The following is a 27,631-nucleotide window of genomic DNA, read 5'->3' as shown; positions in this document are numbered from 1 at the left end:
CATATAAACCTGTTCAATACTGCCATCTTCTATCTCTGTGTTGAATGTAAGCAACATACATTCATAGAGTAGGTTTTCTAATTCTTCAATAGGAACCAATGCTGAAATTAAATGAAAAATCACGTAAAAGAGACATTGGTGAAATGTTAGAAGAAAAGAGAATGGAAAGAACATGAAAAGAAGCGAATTGAAAAATAGTTTACGACCTTTGGATTTGGAGAACAAGGAGAATAAATCAGCAGCAAGTTGTTGAGATTTCTGAAGGGAGTCAGAACCAGCCCATTGATTTTCAATAGCCATTTGAAGGGCATACCAACGAGAAAGAAGCAAAATGATACTCTTTTGCAGCAAAATCGTAGGATTTGTCTCTGTTCTCTCGCAATGGGTACTATTCTTGGAATCCATTTGAGGCACCTCCGTGTGTGTTGCGAGAAAAAATATTCATACAACACACAGAGGTGAATAATGAATGGAAATGCATACTTGTATTTATACCAAATGAATGCGAAAAATGTTGAAGACGATCGATGAGGTGAAGAGAAAACTATTGTATTTTTAACTGTTTTCATCTTTCTATATATGAAAATTATGAATAGTTCAATGTTTTTTGTAGTTAATTTATTATTGAAGGTAAAAATAACATATGTTTTTTTTTTTAATTCTATTCAGTTATATTATCTATCAATTTTTATTATCTTGGTCATGATACCCATGCTAATAACTGTAGGAACTTATCACCAAATATAATTTGATAATAATTCAATATATTTTTAAAACTGAATTGATCAACATCATATATAATTTAAAATTTCACTAAATTATAGTTCTGTCCACAAAATAGTATATAAATAAGCTTAATCATTTGATTTGATTTGATTTTTACGAAACTTCTAATAACAAAGTTTGTTCTTTAGTTTTTCAAAATTAAATAATTTTGCTTCACTACATGTCTTGGTAAAATAGTACTAATAACTCATTAGGTAGGATATTAAAAATAAATTGACATAAGTTGACATTTTTCTATTAACAAGTGAACAATATATTTATGGTGAATACAGATGTTCTAATTTTAAAAAACTAAGATAAAATTTTATAGTTAAAACTTTATTGGAACTAGAATATCATAACCCTTTTGTCTTTTGGTCTTCCCTTATCTGCCTGTTTATCTTCCGTCCATAAAATTCTATGAAGAACTTGCTTTGCACACACCTTGAAACTACAATCTCTACCATTTTTAAATGGTTATCATAAACATTACTTAAATTTTTTTTAAACAAATTTGATGATAGAAATTGATAGTGTACAGCAGTCCCAAATCAACTTGGAATTGTTTGACATTGTTTGTAGTACTAAGAAATGTGTAGTAATAGAGACAGAATCATTTTTTATTTCTACCTACATATTAAGGACTTTTTTTGGAGATAGATTGTCACCAAATATCAGCATCTCATTCTCTGTTCAGAAACAAACCGAAAGAAATTCCAAAGAAATTACACAAAAATTATTGAGTAGGAAACAGAAATAATATAGCAGGAAACATAAATAGATTACAAAGTACACAAAATTATAGAGTAGGAAACAGAAGAAATACGAATAAAATCACAAAATAAATCTAAAAGTTAGGGAAAATAATGATATCGATTGGTTTTGTGTTGTTGTCGCGTTAATTAGTAAGAAGAAAGAAAAATGGTTTTGAAGGAAGAGGCTCAGATTTAGGTTTTGTCAGACAGAGAGGGGAAAAGAGCGAGATGTCGTGGCTGCGAACACACAGTGAATCGCCTCGCCAGAACAGAACATGACCCGCCTCTCCTTCTCCGAGTGCCTGATTCAATTTCAGGAAACATCGTCACTGCCTCGTTATATCTCGTTATATCCAGACGAGGAAGAGGAAAACTAGTAAGAAGAAGAAGAAGAAAAATGGACAAAACATTATGTTTGCCATTATGAAGAAGGTGTTGTTGATGATGATGAAGGAACATAAAAGAGAAAGAGAGGGAGAGAGAGAGAGAGAGAAAGAAAGAGTTACTCATAAAGGATCATCGGCAATTGCAAGATCTGAGATGATGTATGCGATGCCTCCCACACTTAAAGATTAGATAGCATGCAACAAAAGGTAAGAGAGTGAGTGAGTAAGTAAGACTCAGAACAAAAAGAGAGAAACAGTGTCCATGGCTGCGTCAACAGAAACACCTCGCCAGGACACGTCAACATCCATCACCGCCTCACTCAATAAATGCCATCGAAGCCACCAACAACCACCGCACTCACTCACCTCTGTCCGATAGGAGAGGAGAGGAGACGGTGGTAAAAACAGAAAGGCACTGTCACTATTATATATATTGGCCGAATCAACCCTCATGCTTTACTTCTTCTATTTGGGCCTGGGCCGGGCCCTTATCCACTTTTTTTATTCTATAAATACCAAAAGATCGCATTTTATTTTTAAAATACCTTAAAAAATCAAACTTAACTATTTGAAGAGCAATTGTATACATATATTTTTATTTTCTTTTCTTATCATATATTCCCATCCGTACAAATCAATTAAGCAAATGAATGACATCCAAATTCAAATAAGAAAACCAAATTGGTGTTAAATTGGTATATGTCCAAATAAAGAGAGATATGTTTAGTTTTGGGAATTGGAAACTCCAAGTTTGTCAAAAAATCACTTTCAGCAAAATTCTATGCACAGGATCGCTCTTCGACATATTCACAGGCAAATTGCAGTGGTGGAATAAGTAATCCATGAGAAAGTTACTGAAGATAATGCTTGGCGTGGCGCATTACCATGTACATTCCACTAATTACAAACATGTTACCAGCCCACTCAGAAGAGAGGGTCAAATCCTGCTGTTTTTCCACATTCAACCTGTTTTGGGTTCATATATTCTACATTCAATACGAAAAATCTGTTTGAGAACCTGAATTTTTGAAAATAACCAAATGACAACTATCTTTTAATATTAAAATGCTGATTGGTTTTGTATCATTTAGTTTATAATATTGCAGAGTTCATGTATATATATAATGGTTGCCCTAGTAAAGAGATGCATCAACATATTATTACCAATCTGTGTAAAGATGGATTTGGATTTTGTAAGCTGTGCCCTGCTAGTGCTGTTGGCATGCACCTCCATCCATGTTACATTTTCATTCCTAGGAAGATTCAGAAAACCACACCACAAACTTCCTCCAGGACCCTATCCTCTTCCCATCATAGGAAACCTTCTTCAACTGGGTAACAAGCCCCACCAATCACTGGCCAAGCTTTCCAGCATACATGGCCCTCTGATGAGCCTAAAGCTGGGCCAAATAACCACCGTTGTGGTGTCTTCAGCTGAGATGGCCAAAGAGGTGCTCTTAACCAATGACCACCTTCTGTCAAACCGAACCATTCCCCAATCTGTCTGTGTTCTGAACCACGAAAACTATAGCCTTGCCTTCATTCCCGTTTCCCCTCTTTGGCGCGACTTGAGGAAAATATGCAATGGCCAGTTGTTTGCACGCAACTCTCTCGATGCTAGCCAAGATGTTAGGCGTAGCAAAGTGCAACAACTCCTATCCGAAATCCACCGATGCTGCCAAACCGGTGAAGCAGTGGATATTGGAACAGCGATCTTCAAGACCACCATCAACTTATTATCAAACACCATTTTCTCCATGGATTTGGTTCAATCTTCTGGCAAAGCCGGAGAGTTCAAGGAACTGGTCACCAATATCACCAAACTGGTTGGAACACCAAACCTGGCTGACTATTTTCCTGTCTTGAAGATGATTGATCCACAAGGCATAAAAAAACGTCAGGCTAAGAATGTCAAGAAGGTGTTGGACATTTTTTCCCACTTGGTTGACCGACGGTTGAAGCAAAGAGAAGGTACACACGTTGACGTGCAGAACGACATGTTAGACTCTCTTCTCAACATCTCTCGGGAGAAGAAGATGATGGACAAAACAATGATTCAACATTTGTCACATGTATGAACAATGATCCTTATATTAGCATCGATTCGATTTTTTGTTATGGTTTGAAATTTATAATTGTTTGAGCAGGATTTGTTTGTTGCGGGAACTGATACGACGACGTCTACATTGGAATGGGCGATGAGTGAGTTAGTACGCAATCCAGAGATTATGTCAAAGGCAACAGAAGAGTTGGAGTTAACCATTGGTAGAGGTAACCCTGTGAAGGAATCAGACATTGCAAGACTTCCGTATTTAGAAGCTATAATAAGAGAGACACTTCGGTTGCATCCACCAGTTCCATTTTTACTGCCTCGAAAAGCTGAGACAGATGTAAACGTATGTGGCTACACTATCCCAAAGGATGCACAGGTGCTGGTGAATGTGTGGACTATTGGAAAGGATTCGAGCATTTGGGAGAATCCAAATTCGTTTTGTCCGGAGAGGTTTCTGGAGTCAGACATTGATGTTAAAGGGAGGAATTTTGAACTGACACCCTTTGGGGGTGGGAGGCGAATATGCCCTGGCATGCTGTTGGCTACGAGGATGTTGTTCCTGATGTTGGGTTCCTTGATTAACTCCTTTCGGTGGAAACTTGAAGATGGCTTCGAACCAGAAGATATGAACATGGATGAGAAATTTGGGATCACCTTACAGAAGGCTCAACCATTACGAGTTGTTCCTGTCAAAAAATAAACAATTAGTTTGTGGGATCAGAGAGTGAAAACGCTAATAAATATTTAAATAGAGAAAAAAAAAAAGTGATTGGAAGAGATAAAATGTATCATTTTACACTCTCCAATTGCTTTTTCAAGATAAGAGTTATTTGACAGTTTACTCTATTAAAAACTGAGAAAAATTAAAATATATTATTTTCGTAAAATGAATTAATATAAGTTTCAAAAGTTTAATTAAAATATTGTTTATTAATTATTCTCTGTGCCATCTTCGCTTTTCTAAAATTGAGTAGGAAATGAAGCATAAAATTAGATTAAGCCTATTGATATTACAATATCATAATTTGGTATGATTTAAGTGTATTGAACCTATAGCTGTGGGGGCTACATTTGTTTCAATTTACAGGCCCATGATGATTTATGCAATGAACTGTTACCACATAATCCAACCCATAAGAGAAATGGGTTAGGATTGACCCGAGTAGAGAATTCAGAAGAGAAGACAGAGAAATGTTATCCACAATCAACACACAAAATCGTTGCTTCTCTGGTGCTTAGTCATTGATGGCTGTGCAGGCTTTCCACCACCTACGCTCACCGCTCACATCGAGCTCGCACTTTCCATGGTTCCCTCCCCACTCTTTACGACCCAAACTCACTGCTTCCGCGCTCTTCAAGCCCCGACCTCTCACTTCCATCGCAATATCGCCGCTCCCCGAGAGGCGCCGGGTTCCGGTGGCCGGCGTCGTGGAGGAAAGCCAAGAGAGTTCGGAGCCTGAACCGGAAGTGGAGTCGAAAGCGGAGTTGGCATCGGAACTGAAGAAGGCGATGGCGGAGAGGAAGGAGAAAGAAGAGGACAGCTTGTTGAGCGGGGTGGCGCGTGAGATCGACGAGATTGAGTGGCCCACATTCGGGAAGGTTTTGGGTACCAGCGGCGTAGTCCTCGGCGTGATCTTTGGATCCAGCGTTGTTTTGCTTACTGTCAATGCCGTTTTAGCCGAGCTTTCTGACCGGGTTTTTGCAGGCAAAGGGATTCAGGATTTCTTCTCCTGACACACACCATACTAAACGAAATCAAAATCGTGCAATTTTTGTTACTAACCTTTCAATTGCTACATGACGGACCTTCCCCGGGTCATTCACGTGCTGTTCAATCTGAATCGTATCGATCAAATGTTGGTGTGTTACCAAACTAAATTGAACTGCTTTCACCCCCTTTTCAATTCAGCCAAGGTGGTTCTCTACATTGCCATCACTTTCCCTGTAACATTATGCTATTCAATTATATTGCTTTTTTTCATTAGTAGTATGTATCCAGAGGCTAAGCTTTGAAGGGACCGGAGGAGCATGGCTCCCCAAACTTTTTCAAAGTTCATATTTTTACGAGTGCTAAATGATAGATATTGATCATGTTTAGGAAGAAACTTCTGTCATATCAATACAAATGTATTTTATAATCTTGTTTTAAAAGTTGAAACCTTTTCGTAAAAAAATAAAAAAGAAGCTAAAATATTAATATAAACGTGTGTCTGTAACATGGCTCACGGTGTTCTTTTTTTTTTTTTACTTTTATCTAAGATCAATCACTAAACAATTACACGCTTTTTAAAATATCTCTGTAATGTGTTTAATCGATTAACATTGTTTTCAATGGCTTTTTTATTTATTTAATAATTTATTATTTATCATCATTTATTTGGGTAGACTTTTAATCAAATTTATGTTACATTTAATATTATATTACGTACCGATAATTTCCTTTTCACACCATTTTCTGCTTGTAAGAATACTATGCGCATTGACAGGCACCGGTTATTAGGATTTTCTCTTAAAAAAGAGTATTAATGGGAAAAAAAAACATTACCTAGGCCAACTTTATTCCCTCTTCTTTTGATACATTATTTTTAGCCTTTTGGAGCAAGTTTTGTTTAATTTTAGAAACGCAAACAGTACTCTAACAATCCACGTTAAAGCCTGCATAAGGTTTACAAGAAAATTCAGAAGCAGGTGAAAGCCTGAACCGGAATTCAGGTCTCAAAAGTCATGTTTTCAGCTTCGCGTCTCACTGACTCGAATAGCACGGATGACAGGTACCTCTCTCCGAAGCTGGGAAAAACAGCCTGCACCATATCCAAATGGAACCGTAACTCAGAAAAACACACCATAGATTCAGTTGCTCAAGAGTAAAAATAGAACAAAACATGAAAATACAGTCTAAAGCTAAGTAATCATGATAATGGTACTACTGCAGCAAGCAGTGTCAACCGACAATGCTTAAATCAAGTAATAATCAACATATTTAGTTTTCTTTATTACCCAATATAACAAATATAATAATCATTTGATGGATATTATGCATAACGAATTAAATTTATACTACAATTATGTTACTTTTCTAAATACTTTCACGGAAATTTTAGTGATATGATAAACTTACAACAATAAGCTTGCCAGCATTTTCTGGCCTTTTTGCTATCTTAATGGCAGCAGCAGCTGCAGCTCCAGAAGATATCCCCACCTACAACAATATCCAAAGTGGTTCAACCAGCTTAATTTTTACCAAATCCAAATATCCAATACAAAGTATGCTCAACACAATATATAGTGGGGGCTCGCTCTGGGCAGTTTCTATAGGTTTAGAACTTACAAATAGGCCTTCTTTAAGGGCAAGAAGTTTCGCAGTATCTATTGCTTCGTCACTTGAAATCTGCCAGTAACACATATCTCAGGTTTGATGGAATATTAACTATTGCAACTTTAAAAACAAAGACTGCAAAAAGATTAGATATTTGATAGCTTTCTAATAAAATACAACACATCTATACCATTTTTTTTCACATATTAATTCAAATATGCATCTAAAAAATCAATTACTACATAATAGAAGTGAATCTGTATATTGTAAAATATTTCTTTATGTCAAGTCATATTGTATTCATAGCACCAAAATCAGCACCTAATCTTGAAAGATATCAGGAGTTCCCATTCTATTTAAAAATTAAAACTGCTAATCCACATGTGATGTGAAATTTAATTAAGCAGATTAGACATAATTATGTCAACTAAGTGCACACAAAAAATTATTGATAGCGTGTAGTTTTCCCACGAACTGGAACTTTATCCATGGCACTACTATGAACTTGCCCAAGGAAGACGAGAACCATAGCGCTTTAGGACAATTTTATGTCAGAAAAATATTAAAAGATTCTCAAACTAGAAATCTTCTTTAAGTGAACATTGTATCAGTATCATCAAATTAATGGAGGAGGAAACAGCCACATCAAATCAATAATTGGATATAAAAACTATATGCACATGATTACGGATGAACTTGCTTGTGCTTATTTTTTAGAAAATGTTTTTTTAATAGAATAAACAGATTTAAGATTTTTTATGCGTTTGACTGATCTGCTTATTTTAAAATTAAGCAGTTTTACGTTTGTTTAATAAGCAGATCATATTTGTTTCCTAAATAAATTATTATTTCAGAAATACTTATATTAAGTTTAACCAAACTGGCCCTAAATGAAAATAACTATTTTCATAACCAATAATATTTTTTGAAGTATGATTACATGATCACTTGAATAGTAATTATTATCCACAAGTGATTAAAACTTACTTGAACAACTTCATCAAGAAGATTGACTTCTAAGACACCAGGGATAAAACCAGCACCAATCCCTTGAATCTTGTGTGGACCTGAGCATTCAAAATGCAAATTTGCTAATTAACCACAACTAGAAAATAAAGTTCTTTACCTCAGCCCTAAGGATTTATTCTTGCTGAAAAATTGGGAAACACTATAGTAGTTACAACCTCAAAAGAACAAAACATACAAGAAAAGACAAATAGAAACTGATATGTAGTTTAAAGAGGAGTAATTTTAAGATGAAGAAAAGCCAGTATAATCACAGTGACATCAACTTTACATGATTCCTGTTTAGTGTGTCATTAGTTCAAACTCCGAAGAGCAATCAGGTCAGGATCAAGAAATGGTGTCAAGAAAAATTCACAAGGAAAGCTACGGCGAGTGTTATATTATGTACAAAACTCAGCAATAATCTTCTTTCAATATTATGGCCGGTTGAATAAGCAAAACTCAATCTTTCATGGACGATAGGAAGGAAAGTAGCACGATCATAGTATTCAATACTATACCTACAAAACACAATCAATTTTTTTAAATGCCAGTAAATAACATTCACATGGTAAACTAATCATCATGCCTTAACCCATCCACTAGGCTTGGTTACATTATAAATAAATGTCATTGTAATCATAAACCAAAATTGTAATTCCAACATGAAAAGAGAATGGCAAGAAAGGAAAGGGTAGAAGCAGGACACGCAAGCTTTTGTTTTACGTTTTTTGTTCTCTCCTAAAGTTCTCCTGAGTCTTTCTCAACCTTTTTCAACTGAACTCTATTCATTTGATTTCATGGCTCTCAAAACACAACAAATAAAATCAACTAGTAAAGCAGGGGTTTTATGGCTCACCACAAAATGACTGCACATTATTAAAGAGGTCATAATTCACCTGGTTTTCCACCTGAGAGCACTGGACTTTCCACTGGTTCCACACCAATAAGCTGCATAGAGGGAAAAGATGCAGAGTACTTGAAAAGATAAAAAAGAATGATACAACTATAACAGAAACTCCGATTCTTTTACCGATCTAGGCAAAAATGGGGTGGTAATTACGGATGTGGGCAATTTTTTTTTATTTACGAAAATAGATAAGTCGTAATATGAAGAAGTCGAGCATGGATGCATGACTTTCACTCTGATACACGAGAAAAGGTGAAGTTGTGCACCCCACACACGTTTTCAGACTCGACTACTAGTAATCGATGAAAACATATGAGAATGCACGACTTTACCTTTTCTCGTGTGTCAGAGCAAAAGTCGTGCATCCCCTACATGATTTCTTCATATGAAGTCTCTTGGGGCAGCATGAGTTGCTTATTTGTGTAAATAAAAAAAAAGTTACCCACATCCGTAATTACCACCCCATTTTTGCCTAGATTAGTAAAAAAACCCATAAACTCCATTTTCAAGAAAAATATTGTTCAAGTATGACTAAAAGTACCTAAACATGTATATCACGGAAAAACTAAATGCTAACCTTTACGTTTGAATTCTGCTCTTTAAGATATTTTCCAGCCCCTGTTATTGTACCACCAGTACCGATCCCAGAAACAAAAGCATCAATTTTGCCATCTGTGCCTTTCCAAATCTCAGGACCAGTGGTCTCATAATGTATCTGAAAAAACAGTATACATTGCGCAAAGTGTAAAGAATTTGGAGCACAATTTACAGAACACATGTGCTTATTTCTTGTATACCTTCGGATTGGCAGGGTTTTCAAATTGCTGAAGTATGTAGGCATTGGGCGTCTTAGCCAATATCTCTTCAGCCTTCTGCACAGCTCCTTTCATTCCCTTTGCTGGGTCTGTGAGAACCAACTCAGCTCCAAAGGCTAATAGAATGATTCTTCTTTCGAGACTCATAGAAGCAGGCATTGTAATTATGAGCTTGTAACCCCTGGCAGCTGCCATGAAGGCTAATCCAATGCCAGTATTACCACTTGTTGGTTCAATGAGGACACTCTTTGGTAAAACAAGAGATCCAATATCAGAATTATATATAAAATTTCCAACTCAGCGGTATACTAAATTAATATCCACAATTCCCTTTCTCACTCTAAATAACAGTGTATTCATTTAGATTTAAAGTATCAGCAACTGGAGTGATATAAATTTCACTTAGGTTTTTTCTATAGAAAAAATTTACATTTTATTTTTAAATTTGGGTCAAAATGAAACGTGACATATATACAGGAAGTTATACGATAAACTTCATCAAAGAGGATGCTCCAACCAAAACTGTGTTCTCTTGAAGACAAATTGAACAGATAGTTATCCTCTACTTATATAATGCGGGATATGGCAACGCACCACCTTTGTCTTACTCCTTCCTTCATAATCGAAGGTTTATGAACATCATTATTTACACGAAGCAATGAATTAACCATGGTATAGCTGTTTAAATAATAATCAAAGTCCAGACAGTAAAAAAACCGCATCCTTTGCTCCCGAAACCACAGCAGTTCAATATGATACCTTTCCTAATCTCTAATTATAAAGGTACACCAACCTTTCCAGGTGTGATTAGCCCCTTCTCTTCTGCGTCCGCAATCATACTATACCCAATCCTGTGAGACAGAAACAAGAAAATGAGCACAAAATCACAAAAAAGTAAAAAACAAGCACAATGCGAAAAAAACATGGATTTTAAAACTCGGAATCAGAACTCGTGACAACGGAAAAATTGTCACCTGTCCTTTACACTAGAGCATGGCTCCATCAACTCGAGTTTGGCAGCAACACGGGCAACGCAGCCATCCGCAAGTTTGTTTAGATATACTAATGGAGTTTTACCAATCAACTGCATGGAATAAACATCAAACAACAGTACACGATCTAGCAATAAAACACAAAAAAACTGTGCAGAAATGGTCATCAAATGCAGAAACTCACTTCTGTAACATCTTTGGCAATTCCAGACCTTTCAGCAGCCATTATATCTGGTCACCACAAAACAGATAAACAAAAGCTATTAGCACAGAGCCCACAAAGCTACCAAAAGACACACACGCCCATCAAAAGGAAAAGGAAGAAGCAACAAACCTACAGCTGATATTGATGGATTGGGATTGATTAGGGACAAATAAACACTAATTAAGAGGTGTAATTAGGAAAAATAGTTTGATTAATGTAATGGAAGATCATAAAAAAATACCTTTAGAAACGGGAACGACGATACCACGGCAAGCACAGGGAAGCGCCGATCTCCAATGTACACAAAGCTGACAAGACAACACTTACATTTCAGTCAGATTTATAGGAAACTAAAACGGTGTAGTATCTTGCAATGTTATATATTTTAATTTAAGTTTTCTCATTAATAAAAATAACTTTTTAATTTAATTAATTTAATATATTTATAAGCCAATTACAATATTTGAGATAATTACTATTGTAATTATAAAATTTGTTGAAACTTTTATCTAAATTTTAGGCTGTTCACTAAATTAGTTTCCCAACATTTTTTCTCCATTTCTACTGCAAAGTCGTTATCTAAAGTTTTGATTTTTTTATTTTTATTTTTACTACTTAGTAATTTTTATTGAAATCGAAAAGCTTTATAAGATTTAATTAATTTTTAATGGAAAAAGACTATGGTTTTAAGAAAGTTATTTTTATTAAAATATAGATTATTAAACTTTATATTAGGTGAACACGTTTCAATAAAAAAATTCTGACAGTTTTATTTAGAATGTTACTAATTAAGTATCTTATATTTTTAATTTGTAAGCATGAGAATGAATTAGGGGAATTGATTGGATTAGGGATTAATTAAACTCACCACGTGGATTAATTTACAAACCAAATCAAATTTGCTAATCTTAAAACAATAAATAAAAGGGTATTCCTGCTCGTACATTCCCTGCTTACATGGCAAGCAAATTTTTTATCATTTTTTCTTACACAGAATCAGTACGGACCATAATATGAAAATAATATTCCCTCGAGATTGAAATTAATTTCTTAAGGGATTAATTTACTAAAAGAAATAAAGAGTGTTAAAGGAGAATAAAAAGAGATTAAATTAACAAGTAAAGTTTTTTTTTTCTGTGTTTTCATTTTCCCTTTAATTATAAATATGCATGTTTTTTTCTTTTTATTTTATTTTATTTTGTGGCCGGGTGAGTAGTAGGGTCAAATTGGTCGATTGGTTTAAATTTATGTATCATTGGTGTGCTAATAAAATAGTAATAATATAATTAATATAAATTAAGTATAATAAAACAATTCATTTATCTTCATTAATCTGGGTTTCTTTTTTCAAAAAGAGAGAATGTCATCTTCATTCATCTGGTTTACCAAAAAATAAATTCAAATCTACCTATTATAAAAATATTAAAAAGAACAGATGAAATGCGTCAATTTAATTTTACAGACGAGTAACTATTCATTGTTTATTTCTCAAAATTTAATAATTTTTCTGAATCCATATTTAACGAAAACAAAATTCAATCAATATTGTTTGGTTAACTCTAATAGTTTCATATCAATTGAGATTAAAAGAGTAATTTTAATATTTTAATATCTTAAATATTTTTTAAAATTAAAATCATGACAGAATTTTTAGTTTTAAAATTAATAACATCTTACCATGAATTTAAAGTCAAAATATTAATATTTTGGGTAAAAATAAGAACTCCTCAACTAAAAAAAATTATTCCAACATCCAATAATTCTAGATAATTTGAAAGTCAATGGGAGAGTAAACAAAATATAGAAAATACGTTCTAAAATGAATGACATAAAATTAAGAAAAAAAAAGTTAAGAATAAGAAAAATATTTTATTAAAATCATTTAGAGTATTAATTAAATATAGGTTTAGTAGATATTTTGATCTTAATCAATTAAGTCCTTATCTTTAAAAATATACTTGATTGAGTTCATATTCTTTTTAAAAAATATATAAATATGATATATTTTATTAAATTATCATTAAAATTATTGAAAATGTTACATGTCAAAATCACATAAGTTTTAAAGTAAAAGATGTCATTTGTTAATGTTAATTTAGTTAACTTATATTATATTAAAAAAATATATAGTTACGTCGAAAACAAAATATAGTTATTAAAACAAATAGAATATTTAAATATAAAGATTAAATTACTGAATGAGAAGTTAAAGGATGATTTTGATTTGATTATAGAAAGCTTCGACTCCTTTAACTTATTTATTAAACGAGGAATCTAAAACCTTTTAGAAATTCCTTTAATTAAAAATGTTGAACATATAAAGTTGTTTATTCTATTGAACTATATTTTCACACCTAATCATAAGTAGCAGTAATAATTTATTTATTAAATAAACAAATTATTGTCTGTCCGTAATAATTTACTACCTTTAATCAGCTCTTTTTTAATTTATAAAACTCAAATTATATATGATAATTAGAGTTCAATTTTGTTTCAACTAATTTACTTTTTATATAGAGAGAGAAATAGATACTAAAAAAATTAAATATTTTTAAATTAAATAAAATTGTTATTTTTGAAAGGAAGTGATCGTGACCAATAACTAAATGGTTTGAGAGAATACAAGCAGCATGCACCATTCTTATTTGATTTTTTTTCTCTCTATATATTTTTTATTATTACTTAATTATTCTTGTCTATAAATCCTTCTCCTGTTTTAAGCGTATCTTGTACATTTTTAACAATGACTTATCGTTTGAAAAAAAATATATTAATTTTAAAAAATAAATAATTCATAAGATGAAGTAGATGATAATTGTGAGACCCTGATAATTAGCCTCCTTTAATTCTGACACCTCACCATTAATACACTCCACGTCATCCCCAACCATTTAAAACCCACTCTGATATCTGATCCCATTTTCCCTCTCTGTCGTGCACGAAGAACCACGCCCATCATTCTCTGAAACGTGCGCACGACATACACTCAGTGCATTAAAAACGCACCAAGCGCTGCATGCACGCCTGCCACTTGTCACTTTGGAAGTTCTGAAATCAGAATGAGGGTTGCAGGTGTCCGAAAATGAGACGCTCGCTCGTCTGGATTTGGAAGGAACAAAAATGATTTTTCGAAAACCTTTCCGCTCACCTGCATCACTCGTCTTCTTCCCCAGAACCAAACCTTCCATTTTCTCTGATCTCTCTCTAAAACCAGTTACCCTTCTCTCTTCTGTAACTCATCTTCTCCTTCTCCGATTCACTTTCCAGAACCATAGGAGCGTTCGTCCAGCTGTGATCTTTCATTTGGACCGAACAGAACTTGGATCGGAACTGGTAAGTTTTCCTTTCTACACGTCGTCCTCTCTGGTTTCATGCGAACACTAGTTTGGTTGCATGCATGAGTTCTCGGTCTGAAGTACGTTGATTTTTGGTGTCTTAGTTTTACGTGAGAACTGTTGAGAGAAACCTGGGTGTAAGACGTGGTTAGAGGAAACCCTAAAATCTTGCTGTTGGAAGTACACTGCTATCCAGGTAAGGGAAGCTTATATGTTTAATTTATTCTGTAGGTTGTATGCTCTGAGTTGCATGTATGAACTGTGTGAAGTTTGAGCTGTTATGGATTGTTCACTGATATCTGATATGATTCTGGTTTTTGATTGATCTGTCATGAACGAGTACTGTATGTATATATTATATATGTTGTTGTTGAATTTGATTTAAATGTATATTGATATGATGATGTATGAAAGGAGTTTAGTTATTGAATAATAGAAATGTTTAAAATGTTGAGATCTGTATGGTGATGATAATGGGAAATAAATCTAGAATGAAAGTTGTAAAGTTTATAAGTTTGAAATCTGGAAAATTCTTCTAAGGTTGTCTTTGATAGTGTTCGACCTCATGTCGAGCATTAGTCCTTGATTGACGTTCGACCTTCTGTCGAGCGGTTGTCTTTGATAGCGTTCGACCTCATGTCGAGCGATTTCCTTTGATGGCGTTCGACCTCATGTCGAGCGATTTCCTTTGATGGCGTTCGACCTCATGTCGAGCGATTTCCTTGATGGCGTTCGACCTCATGTCGAGCGATTTCCTTTGATGGCGTTCGACCTCATGTCGAGCGATTTCCTTTGATGGCGTTCGACCTCATGTCGAGCGATTTCCTTTGATGGCGTTCGACCTCATGTCGAGCGATTTCCTTTGATGGCGTTCGACCTCATGTCGAGCGATTTCCTTTGATGGCGTTCGACCTCATGTCGAGCGATTTCCTTGATGGCGTTCGACCTCATGTCGAGCGATTTCCTTTGATGGCGTTCGACCTCATGTCGAGCATTCGTTCTTGAATATGTCCGACCTCTTATCAAATGTTCGTTCTAAATCGTGTAAGGTCTCCTATCAAGCGCTCGAACAATTGAGTGATTTTCTGATATCAAATAGCGTTGTCCATACAGTTAATTAACGTTCGTCTTTTTATAAAAGTGGAACATAGAATGAAAATGTGAATTATTGAAAAAGTTAAAGTGTGCGAGCTATTTAAGAAATGAAGTTGTGATATTGATATTTGAACGAGCGTTCCAAGGAGGAACGACTCTGGTTTCTATATTGGTTATGAAATTTGGTAAAGTATGACTGTGGATAAGTTAAGACTCGCTGTCCATCCTGATGTTCCGTGATACGCCTCTTCAAGTAGAAGGGGGTATTCATGTGTGGGAACGGCAGGAGGTCCTTAGTCCATAAGTTAACATGGGCGACGTAAGAACGGACTTACCTCGAGTGGCAGCTGTTTGGTGTATCCCAGTTACTACATCACTCGGGTGCAAGGACGCTTGTAACTACACAGATTCATACAGTCCGGACGGTCTGTCTTTTATATATGTTTCTATATGATTGTTAATTGACATGCTTACATGTTGTATGTGTGGATTGAAATGTAAACTTATTTGATGGTTGTATAAATTAAATATCATAAGCTTACCCTTGCATTTCCTTGTGTTGTCTACTGTCCATGTATGTTCCGTCTTGTAAAAATGCAATGATCATCCGTTGTGGATGTGAGCAGATGGTGGGGCATCCCTTGAAGAAATGCTGGAAGAAGAAATTTTGGGCGATGCCAATCTGGTGGAAGTTGATGTAAAGGCCGAGCCTTAGAGCGCTCGTAGACGTTAGGTTGTAGATGTTAGCTTCTTTTTGGACGTTCGGTTATTTTTCTAAAACCGTTCGTTCTGCTTTATTTTCCTGTTTCCCTGTATCTGCTCGTTGTTTTGTACTGTAGCCGTTCGGCTTTGACTCTTGAGCTCTGTTAAATCTTAAAGACTGTTTACTGTACTGTTAATTGTAATTAATCCTGATGTATGGTAATTATGATATTTTGGGATGTTACAATAATTCTAAACTTATTGACGTAGTCAGAGTTATTGGATTGTTTATAAATGTTATATATTTTTATCAAGTTTGGCTAAGAATTCATAAAAGACTATAATTGATAAACCGGTAAATTACAAAATAATGATATCATGCTTGTAACTGCTAAAGAATAGCTTGAATCCGGCTCCACAGTGGATGGAATATATTATTCAAACATCAAATAAAGAAATGAGAAAATCAGATATATAATTTATTTAGGGTAAAATGCATTATTTAATGATGACGGTTGGACGCCAAGTTTTAAAACCTTCTTAAAAATGTTTTCATACAGAATTTTAACAGCTAATTTTTACATCACTTAAAGTACATCTTGTGTATCAATTTATAGAGTCGCTCAGAGGAATGCCACTTGATTTTGTTTGGCAGAATGGTATGAAAGAATGCAATCCTAAAATTACGAAAAGTCAAAATTGTCATAACCTCAGATTTATCAATTTAAAGTCAAAGTGTTCCTTTAGAATACTAGATGGCTTACCATAATCAATGGCTACCTTTTTCATGATTTCAATTTAATCACCTCTTATTTTATCGATTTTTTTCTCTCTTACAACAAAACTAAGCGAGACTTCTGATGTAGAAGAGATTTGATCAATCCATACATTATTTTCAAGATCAGATGTGCTAAGTTAAAATTACTTGATAAGGCAACTGCAGTGATTAACTGTTGTATAAAACCATTATTTTTCATCTTATTTATGTTTTACAATTTTTTCAACCATAAGTAATTGTAATGCTTGCTTAATAAAAATGATATTACATTGCTATGTTTTGTTGTTAGCAAAACTGTTTGTATAATACATAGGTTCAGAACCACAAATATCACAAGACAGGACTCATGAATATTTTTTTACTTCTTCTAACACCATACTAGAGTACTTATTATTTGTTTTACACTTGACAACATCCTCACCATTGAAATCACATGATTTGTGTTATCTGTTGAAGAGCTATAACAGTTATTGATATATCATTTCATGTGATGTAGAACAGTATAAGTAGTTATTTAGCAATGTGATATCATTTTAATAAGCAAAACAAACATAAAACAAACATAATAGTACATCACTTATTGTTGAGAGACATGGTAAAACATGAAAAGGAAAACATAAATAAGATGAAAAATAATAATTTTATACCACCGTTCACAAATGCAGTTGTTCTATTAAGTCATTTTAACTCAACACAACTGAATACATTAATTAGTCAAATCTCTTCTACATCAGAGATCTCTCTTAATGCGGCTGTTATAAAAGAGAGAAAGAAACCAACCAAACGAGATGGTTAAATTTGAAATCATGAACAAAATGACAATGATTTTGGTAAAGCATCGAAAGTATTCTAAAAGAAAATTTTGATTTTAAAGTGATAGATTAAATTTATACCGATCTTGAAAGTGCGTGAAATTTTCCGTCAAGCTCTCCATCCAAACATCATCATGTTCTGACCAATTTTTCAATGCATATGAATATACCTCACCAAACCTATTTGGTATAACATGCTGTAGATAAAATAAATCATTATCTCCATCTCAACCGCAGTGTAATCCAAATTAGAATCACAAATACAAAACTCAGTTCATGAAAATAACCTACCAATAGAACTAGAGAGAGATTTTGATGAATTAATAAAAATTAAAACTAAGGCATTCAAAGCACAAAATTAGAGAAAGGTCAGCCAAAAGTTAAAGGGAACTTGCTGGTTCAATGAAAACCTTCCTAAAATAAGAAACCCAAATATTAATATTATATATTAGGCTGAAAAGTTTTTCAATTCACGAAATTATGTCACCTTATAGTTAGTCTCTAAAAGCATGAAAATTCAAAATTTTTATCCTAAGATAAAACCCGTCTTTCATAATAATCTTGTGTAACATAAGCTACTGACATGACCGAACAAGTGATATATCAACCACCACCTCGTCCTCAACTTTATCATGACAGGTAGCAGCCAACATGCTAAATGTGTCGTGTCAGGAAACTAATTTTGTTAGTTAACATAATCCATACAAAGGACTACCGTGAAAGATTGATTTTACTTTCAAATCCAAATTTTGAATTTTGACACTTTCAAGAACTGACTAGAAAGTGACATAAGGATCCAGAAGACTGTTCATTTTATATATTAAATTGCCAACTCAAACATATACTAAATTAATACCATAATCCCCCTACCCATTTGATCACTTCTAACCATTCTACATAGCATTTGTAAGTCTAACCAGAACAAATTAATAGTGTATTCATTTATATTTGAAATATCAGCTGCTAGAGCAATATAAATTTCACTTTAAGTTTTTTTCTACACAAAGAAATAGGGTGAAACTGAAATATCCCACATATATATATATATATATATATATATATATATATATATATATATATATATATATATATATATATATATATATATAAGGGTATATGATAACCTTGATCTGATCCAACCAAAGCTTGTGTTTTATTTTTTAATTATTATCAAACGAGTGCTCGTACCATTTTTAATATTTCCTTATTTTTTTATATTTACATAAGGGTTTAAAACAAAAGTAATATTTGCCTAGAAAATAATAATACTATTTACATAAATATTTTTAAAGAAAAATCTAAAGATAGAAAATGAATGACAGCTATATTTAGTTATTAAACAAAAAAATTAAAAACTAAAAACGCTAAAACGCCCTAAAACAATTCTTTACAATTTCATAATTTATCTTTTTATTTACTTTATACTTTTTATGTTTATCTTTTGTTTTATAATTTTTTATTGGATATTTATTAAAAAAACAACAAAACAGTGAATGTGTACATGTGCCGCAAGTCAGTGAAACAAATAGTTAAAAATAAAAAATTAAAATTAAAATAAAATAAAAGTAAAAATAAACGAGAAAATAAAATGAAAAATGAAACAAGAGGCTTGGGGGTGTGAAACTCACAATGAGGATGTCCATCATCGTGAAAGCGTAGCCGGCGAAGTCACCCATGTTCGAAGCGTCACTGCCCTCCGTAACATTTCTCCCTTCACGCGCTGCGACTACTGGACTGTGCCCACCTCCGCGACCAAGCCCTGACGAGCCGGTAACCCTGGCTGTCGCCGAGGTATCACCGGTGAGGATCAAAACGCACGAATCACCTTCCTTCACCTCCGATATGTGAATCGAAGATGAAACCGAGTGGTCGTCGCCTTTACTCGGAATCCACACTCAGCCGCCCGCGATGCCACTGGCGATAGCGCCGACAATTATATTTTCATTTGTACTATAATCTTATTTGTACTATGCTGGGTGTGACTCTGGGGTTTTTTGTGAGTGGTGGGTGATGTCAAACAAGATGTCATGGGTTGTGTAATGGTTTTGTTGTGTTCTTTTTTGTTTTTCAAATGAGGGGATGGGGAAGAGAACGAGCAAAACCCTACTTCTCATGGGGAAGGTGATGAAAGTATGATTATGATGAGGATGTTATGGAGACAATGCAGCAAAGAAAATGAAAATAGCATGGAAAATAATCTATTCGTGTACACAAGAGTAAATGAGACTAGCGAGTTACCATCACAGCGAAACATTGATTCATACACAAGATCGTATAAGCTAAATATTTACTTCCAAAAAGAGGTTGATAAGGAAAAGATTTGAGAGCAAAGAAGAATATTGGCGGGAGATTTCGCGCCCGATTCATTGCTTTTTTATATAAGTTTTCGTTTTTTTTAAACTAAATAAAATACATTAAAATAAACTAACATCAAAATAATAATATAAAACGAAATAAAATAATATATATAGTATAATAAAAATAAAATAATAAAATACAATAAGTAAACTAAAAAGGTAAAATAGTAAAACAAGATAAAATAATATAACATAATAAAATAAAATGACATAAAAATAAAAAAGATCTATTATTTAAGTCACTTGAACGTGAGTCTTGCATGTCAAAATTATAGAGGTTTTAAAGTAAAAAAATGTCTTGCAGGTCAAAATTATATATATGATGGATTAAAGTACAATTTTGTTCGAACTAATTTACTTTATTTATTTATTTATATATATATATATATTTATTTATTTATTTATTGAGATACTAAAAAATATGAATATTTTTAAATTAAATTATTAATTTTAGAAGGAAGTGACAGTGACTAATAACTAAATGGTTTAAGAGAATATTTTTAAATTAAATTGTTAGTTTTGGAAGGTAGTGAGTGACTAATAACTATGGTTTAAGAGAATTCGAGATTGCACAATTCTTATTTGATTTTTTTTCTCTATGTTATTTATTATTATTACTTTTTACAATTAAAACAAGTTAATGAATTTCAGATTTTTATTACTTCAAAAAAAAGAGCAAAATAAGTTATCAAAGCTAGGAAGTCTGCACCAGAACACTACTTATTATGAGGTAAGATGAAGATTGAGATTTTCTGGCATAAGTGTTTTCTGAATATTTTGTTCATGGAATTCAACATTGAGAATGATGACAATTGGATGCCAAGTTTTAAAAATTTCGTAAAAATGTTTCTGATAGAAAATTTTAACAACTAACTATCATGAAGTATATTACAACATCAATGAACAAATATATGTTTTTTACACCACTAACTACATCTTGTGTTTCAGTTTATAGAGTCGCTCAAAGAGAAATGCCACTTGATTTTGTTTGGCAGAATATCCATGATGGTATGAAAAGTCAAAATTGTCACAACCTCAAAAATTTATCAATTTAATCTATCACTTTAAAGCCAAAGTGTTCCTTTAAAATACTATTAGATGTCTTACCAAAACCATTGGCTACCTTCTTCATGATTTCAAACTTAACCACTTCCCGTCTTATCTGTTTCTTTCTCTCTCTTACAACAGAGCTAGGCGAGACCTCTGATGCTGATGAGATTTGACCAATCCATGCATTTTTTTCATGATCCAGTTGTTGATACAAATTTTGTAAATAGGTTTTTTGTGTTCGAAGTGTTTCTTCAACCATTTTATATTCATGCTCCTGGGACTTTCTAAAATCCTGGAGAACCAGATCTACCTCAGCCTCAAGTTTTAATGAACGGGGTAGTAAATTATTAGATTCCAACCCCGATTTAGCTTCAAAACGATCCTCATTGATTGACCCTTGCATCACATCACTGCTATTATTATCTGATAAACAAACACATATATTCAATATGTTAAGTAGGATGCACAGATGATAAATGGTCATTATCTATGTCTTTTATTATCTGATAAACAAACACATATATTCAATATGTTAAGTAGGATGCACAGATGATAAATGGTCTTATCTATGTCTTTTAGAAATTCAAACACCTAGAGTTTTGCACCTCCATAAACATAAGTGATATGTATTAGTACCAGTCGAAAATAGTAAAAATATACAAGCACAGACAATAGGAAAGGATATTTACCTGTAGAATGAGCTATACAACTATTATCATCCTTCCAGATATCTTCAAGATTAGTTCCACATTTAAGCTGATGAAAACTATTAAATTGGTCATAAGCCTTCAAAATAGGCAAGAGAACAAGCAATATAGTTTATTTCTATTACCAAAATATCATTAAAAATACCTTTGAGACGGTCAATTCAATATAACGTAGCAGCTCCTTTGCAAGGGGTTTCTCTGAACCACGCAAGAGACAAGCACCAAGATTTAAAATCTTCCTCAGAATTTCATCATCCAAGTCCGTAGTTTTACACGTTTGTAGAAGATTATTAACATGAGAAATCATATCGGTCCTCCCATCACAGCGTCGGCAGTGATAACCAGCATCTAGTCCAATACTTCCTCCAACTTTGCCAGCCAAGAGACATCGGAGGGCACATTCAATATGAGCAATATGGCCACATATTCCCAAACCAGCATTCACTTGACACTTGATGTAACTATAGCCACCATAAGTTGTACATACAGTTTTGCTGCAAAGAATGCAACAACAGTCACGGCAAAACATAGGTTCAGAACAGCAGATATCACAAGGCATGGCTGGTGAATATTTTTCTACTTCTTCTAACACCAGACTAGAGCACTTCTTATTATTTGCTTTACACTTGACAACATCCTCACCGTCGGAGTCAAATGATTCGTGTGGTATCTGTTGAAGAGGTATAGCAGCTATTGGTACATCATTTCCTGTGATGTAAAACAACATAAGTGTTATTTAACAATGTGACATCATTTTAATAAGGAAAACAAGCATAACAGTACGTCACTTGTTGCATAGGAACATTGTAAAACATGAAAAAGAAAACATAAGTAAGATGAAAAATAATGGTTTTATACAACTGTTCGCAATTTCAGTGGTCATGTCAAATAATTTTAACTCCGCACAACCACATCACGACGACCCCTCTACACTTAAAAGCCTATGCAGTATATTATGTATAATTCTGCTAGTCTCTAGTAAGATGTTGGTACCAAAAATAATCTGCCTATCACATTGATATAATTCATATGCCTATAGATTATCATCACGTAAAGAACTTTATCTTTATTCTTCCATGTAATGAAATCAATTTTTTTACCTCTTTATTAAATAAAATACTCCGTATGTGCAAATAACATTGTTATAAAAATATAAAAATATAGAATTACATTTATAACTCAGTTCAGAAAAAAGAAAAAAAAAACTGAGCAACAAAACTCAAGAGATAGTTTATTAGAATCAATGAAACAAATAGTGAAAAAACAATAACTAACATTGAAATGACACTAACAAATTCAGAGCAGGAAATGAAAAAAAAAAGAAAAAAAAAAGAAAAAAAGACCACTACAAACTAAAACGATGAAATTAAAGGAAATTGATAGAGATATCCTATAATCAAATAAAAAAACAACTATATGCAACATTTGAAAACTCCTACTAAAAAGCATTGGATATTGCTTAGGAATAAGTAACAGTAGAAAAGCACGGTTACCTGATGAAGATGTTAGAGCGGGAATCTTCCAGGAGAAAGAAGCAAAAAAGGCATTAAGATCGGCTTCAGGAAAATATCTCTTGATATAGCGTTCAACCGAGAGCTTGCTTGCAAAGATACGTTGTTTGCGGAATGTGCCAGAAGCTGACTCTGCCCCTGTGTTCTCCTTTTCTTCCTTCAACATGTGGACTAGTCGACTTGGTAAATATAGATATCGATCCTGAAAGTGTGTGCCACCGGGGGAAATTCTCCGTCCAGTTCTCCATCCCCAAACATCACCTTGTTCTGGCCAATTTTCCGGTGCATATGGATATCCCTCACCAGAGGTTTCTGGTATAACTGGCTATAGGTAAAATAAATCATTATCCTCCATCTCAACCGTAGTGTAATCCAAATTAGAATCACAAATATAAAACTCAGTTCAATGAGAAAACCCTTCACTAAAATAAGAAACCCAAATATCAATATTATATATTAGGCTGAATAGTTTTTCAAGTTCACTAAGTTGTATGTCACCTTATAGTTAGTCTCTAAAAGCATGAAAATTCAAAATTTTTACCCAAGATAAAATCCATGTTAGTCTTGTGTAAGATAATTTGCTGAAATGACACAATAAGTGATATATCAACCACCACTTTCTCCTCAACTTTAGCATGTAGCAGCCAACATATCACTCAATGTATGGTGTCAGTTTAGTTAACATAATCCATACAAAGGACTAACTTGAAAGTCACACTTTCAAGAACTGACTAGAAAGTGACATACACTTTTAAGGATCCAAAAGACTATTCATCTTATATATTAAATTGACAACTCAATCATACACTAAATTAATACCATAATCCCCTTCTCATTTGACCACTTCCAACTATTCTACATAGCATTCGTAAGTCTAACAAGAACAAATTAATAGTGTATTCATTTATATTTGAAATATCATATGCTAGAGCAATATAAATTTCACTTTAAGTTTTTTTCTACACAAAAAAATTGGATGAAACTGAAATATCCCATATACATAGGAGGGTATATGATAACCTTCCTAAGAGCGGTTGATCCAACCAAAGGTTGTGTTATCCTCTATGTATATTATGAGGGTTTGTCTTATTCCTTCCTTCATAATTGAAGGTTCAGGGACATGATTATGAGTTAATCACTAATAACACGAACAATATGCCTTTTTTCTTTCTTGAGGCGTGGTTAAGCACTGTCTTTTTAAGAATTTATGTGCAGTATATTGCACAAGTTCCTAAAGTATAACTGGAATCATTGGAGTGGTATGCCCAAGGTATAACAGGAACCTCTGGGGTGTGGTATACCCAAGGTACAACGGGAACATTCGGTGTGATATAAAGCTGGCAAGTGTATAAGAAGAGAACCAAGAATGTCGAAGGTTTATTCTGGAGGAGAGGGGGCACGCCCCCTTTTATGGAGGCCCAGACATGACCAACACGATCACACACGAGAACAGGAGTAATGTTACCGGAAAGGGAAAAAAAACAATAAATAAAGCTTATAACAATAAAGGCCTTGGATGGCACTTGCAGGCTAGAGTGGGGAATCAGCAAGCACCAGAACTCTTGATATCCACCTTACAATTATAAGGAGTTGGTATACAAGCACTTGAGCATAGAAGGGGGAAATCCGCAAGTACCACAAATTTTGGCACCCACTTTGTATTTATAAGTAAAATATTGGCATATAAACGTGAAGTAGCCAATCTGAGACTTTTCGCTTTTGGAATAGCACATATAGTACAACAGGTATAACTGTTTACACCACAATCAAAGTTCAGGCAGTTAAAAACCCCATCCTTTAGAAGTTCAATATGACACCTTATCTAATCTCTTACTAGCTTCAATTCTTTTCAACTATCAAGGCATACCAACCTTTCCAGGTGTGATAAGCCCCTTCCTTATGGGTTGGAAAAAGAGAAAAAAATAAAAATAAAAAATACTAAATCATAAAAGGTCATATAACAAGCACAATGCTACTAAAGCATTGATTTAAAACTCAGAAAAATAGTTACCTGTCCTTCACACCAGAGCATTCCTCCATGAATTCGGGAAACACAACCATCGGCAAGTTTATTTAGATATACTAAGGGGATTTACCAATCAACTTCGAAGAATAAACATCGTACACATAATCTAACATTACAATACAAAAAACGGAGCAGAGATGAGCATCAAATACAGAAACTCACTTCTGTAACAATTTTGGCAATTCCAGACCTTTCAGCAGCCATTATATCTGGTCACTAAAAAACAGATAAACAAAAGCTATTAGCATAGAGCCCACAAAGCTACCAAAAGACACATCCATTAAAAGAAAAAAGATGTAACTAAACAACCAATGATATCGATGGATAGAGATTGATTAGCGAGAAATAAACCCTAATTAAGATGCATAATAAGCAAAAAAATAGTTTGATTAATGTAGTGGAAGATCATAAATAAACAAAGGTGAGTTTGAGGAACGGGAAGGAGATACCAAGGCAAGCACAGCGCCGATCTACAAGTACCCAAAGCTCAACTTAACGTATTTATCGGAAAGAAAAACGTTATAGTATTCATTTATTATTTTATATACTTTAATTTAAGTTTTCTCGTTAATGAAATAAATTTTTAAATTACTTAATTTCTTATATTTATGAACCCATTGGCAGTATTCGAAATAATTATTAATATTTTTATAAAAAAAATCGAAAAAAAAAAACTGAACATTGATTGAATTACGGATGGAGAAAGATTGAAAAAAAAGATATTGATATTTCATTTTATTATTGTATTCATTTTTTAAATATTACCTTGTAATTATTTGTTAAAATTAAATATGAATAAAATATTGACAATAATAATATCTACGTAATCAACGTAAACATAATTATAAGAAACTATTTACGTCATATTACTTATATTGAAATTAATTAATTATCTTATAAATATTATATATACTATGTATTTTGAAATATAATTAATTAGGAATAATGGTTTCTCGTTTTTCATATATCTATTAACTTGAACTTTTTATTTGTTCGGTTCCGACTTTTCACTTCTTAAATTTTAATTTGGAAACATATGATAAGTAATTTTCAAAGGATGCGTTTTCCAAAGCTTTCCATTTTATTAACATAACCCATACCATAACTGGATTTAGTTAAAATCGATATGAAATTTGATAGGCCGAAAGAAAACAACAAAAACTAATTTTCGTAATTTTTATTATTTTTTTGGGAACGGAATCAGTAGTATCATTATACGAATATAAAATTGTGTCAGGAAATAAAATTAATTTCTATGTTTTTTCCATTAATTAAAGCAAGGTATGTGAAAAAGGTAATCCTTACTTTTCCACCAGAAGTCTTATCCTTTCATCCACCACACGCTTCGCCCCATTGGAGAAAACATCAGTTCCTTTTCCATGGCAAGCCTTCAGTTAGCAACACCCTTCACGCGCTTCAGATGGGGGCAGCCCACACTCAAGCTCTCCACTGCTTCACGGCTGAACCCTCGGCAAGGGCATGGTTTGCGTCCACTGACTGTGAGGTCCTACAAAGTGGTGATTGAACAGGAGGGACAGACCACTCCACTGGAAGTTGAAGCTGACGAGACCATACTGTCAAAGGCATTGGAATCAGGCTTGCCTGTGCCTCATGACTGCAAGCTTGGAGTTTGTATGACATGCCCTGCTCGTCTCATCAGTGGATCTGTTGATCAGAGTGAAGGAATGCTCAGCGATGATGTGGTGGAGCGAGGTTATACACTCTTGTGTGTCTCCTACCCTCAATCCGATTGTCATATTAAGGTTATCCCCGAGGAGGAGCTGCTGTCATTGCAGTTGGCCACAGCCAATGACTAGTCTGTGTTTGAGTTTTGAATGTAGAGTCGTTAATTCCAAGCTGCTTTTGATGCTTCTGATGCTGCTGGCTTTGGTTAACAGCGTTGAGTCTTTGCTTGTTTCTATATTCGATGATGTAGCTCTGGCTTTTTATATACTTCTGTTCTATTATGCAGTTTCTTATTGATGCATGAAACACAATTGTACTTGTACAACATTTGATTCATACTAGAATAGACACCAACTTTCCAACAATGCTG

At 33.6% G+C, this 27,631-nt stretch overlaps 6 protein-coding genes across 12 annotated transcripts; 3 read left to right on the top strand and 3 right to left on the bottom strand.

Moving 5' to 3' along the window:
- Window positions 1-21: 21 nt before the first annotated feature.
- On the bottom strand, window positions 22-2,390 carry LOC128193387 (uncharacterized). Of its 3 annotated transcripts, XM_052869339.1 has the most exons (4): window positions 2,191-2,390; window positions 2,027-2,084; window positions 207-258; window positions 22-101 (listed from the first exon to the last, which is right to left on the bottom strand). In XM_052869339.1, exons 1-4 carry the CDS (start codon window positions 2,357-2,359, stop codon window positions 78-80), a joined length of 303 nt encoding a protein of 100 aa, XP_052725299.1. In that variant the 5' UTR covers window positions 2,360-2,390; the 3' UTR covers window positions 22-77. The 3 variants fall into 3 exon arrangements, 2 of the variants coding, with proteins under 2 accessions (XP_052725299.1, XP_052725297.1); XM_052869337.1 differs by lacking the exons at window positions 22-101; window positions 207-258 and adding an exon at window positions 1,701-1,822; XR_008245609.1 differs by lacking the exons at window positions 22-101; window positions 207-258 and adding an exon at window positions 270-1,454 and having other exon boundaries at window positions 2,027-2,390.
- A 142-nt stretch (window positions 2,391-2,532) lies between these two features.
- LOC108320799 (geraniol 8-hydroxylase) lies at window positions 2,533-4,659 on the top strand. The gene is made up of 2 exons (XM_017552343.2): window positions 2,533-3,978; window positions 4,054-4,659. Exons 1-2 carry the CDS (start codon window positions 3,031-3,033, stop codon window positions 4,657-4,659), a joined length of 1,554 nt encoding a protein of 517 aa, XP_017407832.1. The 5' UTR covers window positions 2,533-3,030.
- A 448-nt stretch (window positions 4,660-5,107) lies between these two features.
- Window positions 5,108-6,110, top strand: LOC108320798 (preprotein translocase subunit SECE1). Its single transcript, XM_017552342.2, has one exon. The coding sequence runs from the start codon at window positions 5,205-5,207 to the stop codon at window positions 5,691-5,693; it is 489 nt and encodes a 162-aa protein (XP_017407831.1). The 5' UTR covers window positions 5,108-5,204; the 3' UTR covers window positions 5,694-6,110.
- A 375-nt stretch (window positions 6,111-6,485) lies between these two features.
- Window positions 6,486-11,567, bottom strand: LOC108320871 (cysteine synthase). The gene is made up of 11 exons (XM_017552439.2): window positions 11,444-11,567; window positions 11,182-11,228; window positions 10,980-11,089; window positions 10,799-10,856; window positions 9,988-10,251; window positions 9,768-9,905; window positions 9,180-9,231; window positions 8,263-8,342; window positions 7,288-7,347; window positions 7,078-7,158; window positions 6,486-6,760 (listed from the first exon to the last, which is right to left on the bottom strand). The coding sequence occupies exons 2-11, from the start codon at window positions 11,221-11,223 to the stop codon at window positions 6,668-6,670; spliced, it is 978 nt and encodes a 325-aa protein (XP_017407928.1). The 5' UTR covers window positions 11,224-11,228; window positions 11,444-11,567; the 3' UTR covers window positions 6,486-6,667.
- Window positions 11,568-21,246: 9,679 nt separating this feature from the next.
- Window positions 21,247-27,003, bottom strand: LOC108320869 (uncharacterized). 5 transcript variants are annotated; one of them, XM_017552432.2, is made up of 6 exons: window positions 26,881-27,003; window positions 25,738-25,791; window positions 23,532-23,874; window positions 22,184-22,746; window positions 22,021-22,087; window positions 21,247-21,754 (listed from the first exon to the last, which is right to left on the bottom strand). In XM_017552432.2, the coding sequence occupies exons 2-6, from the start codon at window positions 25,777-25,779 to the stop codon at window positions 21,333-21,335; spliced, it is 1,437 nt and encodes a 478-aa protein (XP_017407921.1). In that variant the 5' UTR covers window positions 25,780-25,791; window positions 26,881-27,003; the 3' UTR covers window positions 21,247-21,332. The 5 variants fall into 5 exon arrangements, with proteins under 5 accessions (XP_017407921.1, XP_017407920.1, XP_052725295.1 ...); XM_017552431.2 differs by lacking the exon at window positions 26,881-27,003 and adding an exon at window positions 26,025-26,079; XM_052869335.1 differs by lacking the exon at window positions 26,881-27,003 and adding an exon at window positions 26,025-26,079 and having other exon boundaries at window positions 21,247-21,751.
- Window positions 26,955-27,626, top strand: LOC108320872 (ferredoxin C 1, chloroplastic). The gene has a single exon (XM_017552441.2). The coding sequence runs from the start codon at window positions 26,955-26,957 to the stop codon at window positions 27,390-27,392; it is 438 nt and encodes a 145-aa protein (XP_017407930.1). The 3' UTR covers window positions 27,393-27,626.
- The last annotated feature ends 5 nt before the right edge of the window (window positions 27,627-27,631 follow it).

Source organism: Vigna angularis, chromosome 10, assembly GCF_016808095.1.
Source record: "Vigna angularis cultivar LongXiaoDou No.4 chromosome 10, ASM1680809v1, whole genome shotgun sequence".
Classification (NCBI taxonomy): Eukaryota; Viridiplantae; Streptophyta; class Magnoliopsida; order Fabales; family Fabaceae; genus Vigna; species Vigna angularis.
This window is presented reverse-complemented; position numbering and strand designations above follow the sequence as displayed.

Excerpts from the sequence above, each read along its gene's own strand:
- LOC108320871 (XM_017552439.2), bottom strand. The coding sequence starts at position 11,223 with ATGGCTGCTGAAAGGTCTGGAATTGCCAAAGATGTTACAGAA. Across the intron at positions 10,252-10,798 it reads GGCTAATCACACCTGGAAAG|AGTGTCCTCATTGAACCAAC; the intron begins GTTGGTGTACCT and ends GTTTTACCAAAG. Across the intron at positions 6,761-7,077 it reads ATGCTGGCAAGCTTATTGTT|GCTGTTTTTCCCAGCTTCGG; the intron begins GTAAGTTTATCA and ends GATATGGTGCAG.
- LOC108320872 (XM_017552441.2), top strand. The coding sequence starts at position 26,955 with ATGGCAAGCCTTCAGTTAGCAACACCCTTCACGCGCTTCAGATGGGGG.
- LOC108320799 (XM_017552343.2), top strand. The coding sequence starts at position 3,031 with ATGGTTGCCCTAGTAAAGAGATGCATCAACATATTATTACCAATCTGT. Across the intron at positions 3,979-4,053 it reads TGATTCAACATTTGTCACAT|GATTTGTTTGTTGCGGGAAC; the intron begins GTATGAACAATG and ends TTGTTTGAGCAG.
- LOC128193387 (XM_052869337.1), bottom strand. The coding sequence starts at position 2,359 with ATGAGGGTTGATTCGGCCAATATATATAATAGTGACAGTGCCTTTCTG. Across the intron at positions 2,085-2,190 it reads TGTTGACGTGTCCTGGCGAG|TGTGGGAGGCATCGCATACA; the intron begins GTGTTTCTGTTG and ends CTAATCTTTAAG. Across the intron at positions 1,823-2,026 it reads TTGCCGATGATCCTTTATGA|GCACTCGGAGAAGGAGAGGC; the intron begins GTAACTCTTTCT and ends AAATTGAATCAG.
- LOC108320798 (XM_017552342.2), top strand. The coding sequence starts at position 5,205 with ATGGCTGTGCAGGCTTTCCACCACCTACGCTCACCGCTCACATCGAGC.
- LOC108320869 (XM_017552432.2), bottom strand. The coding sequence starts at position 25,779 with ATGGCTGCTGAAAGGTCTGGAATTGCCAAAATTGTTACAGAA. Across the intron at positions 23,875-25,737 it reads TTGCCAAAATTGTTACAGAA|CCAGTTATACCAGAAACCTC; the intron begins GTGAGTTTCTGT and ends TTTTACCTATAG. Across the intron at positions 22,088-22,183 it reads TTGAATTGACCGTCTCAAAG|CTTAAATGTGGAACTAATCT; the intron begins GTATTTTTAATG and ends AGTTTTCATCAG.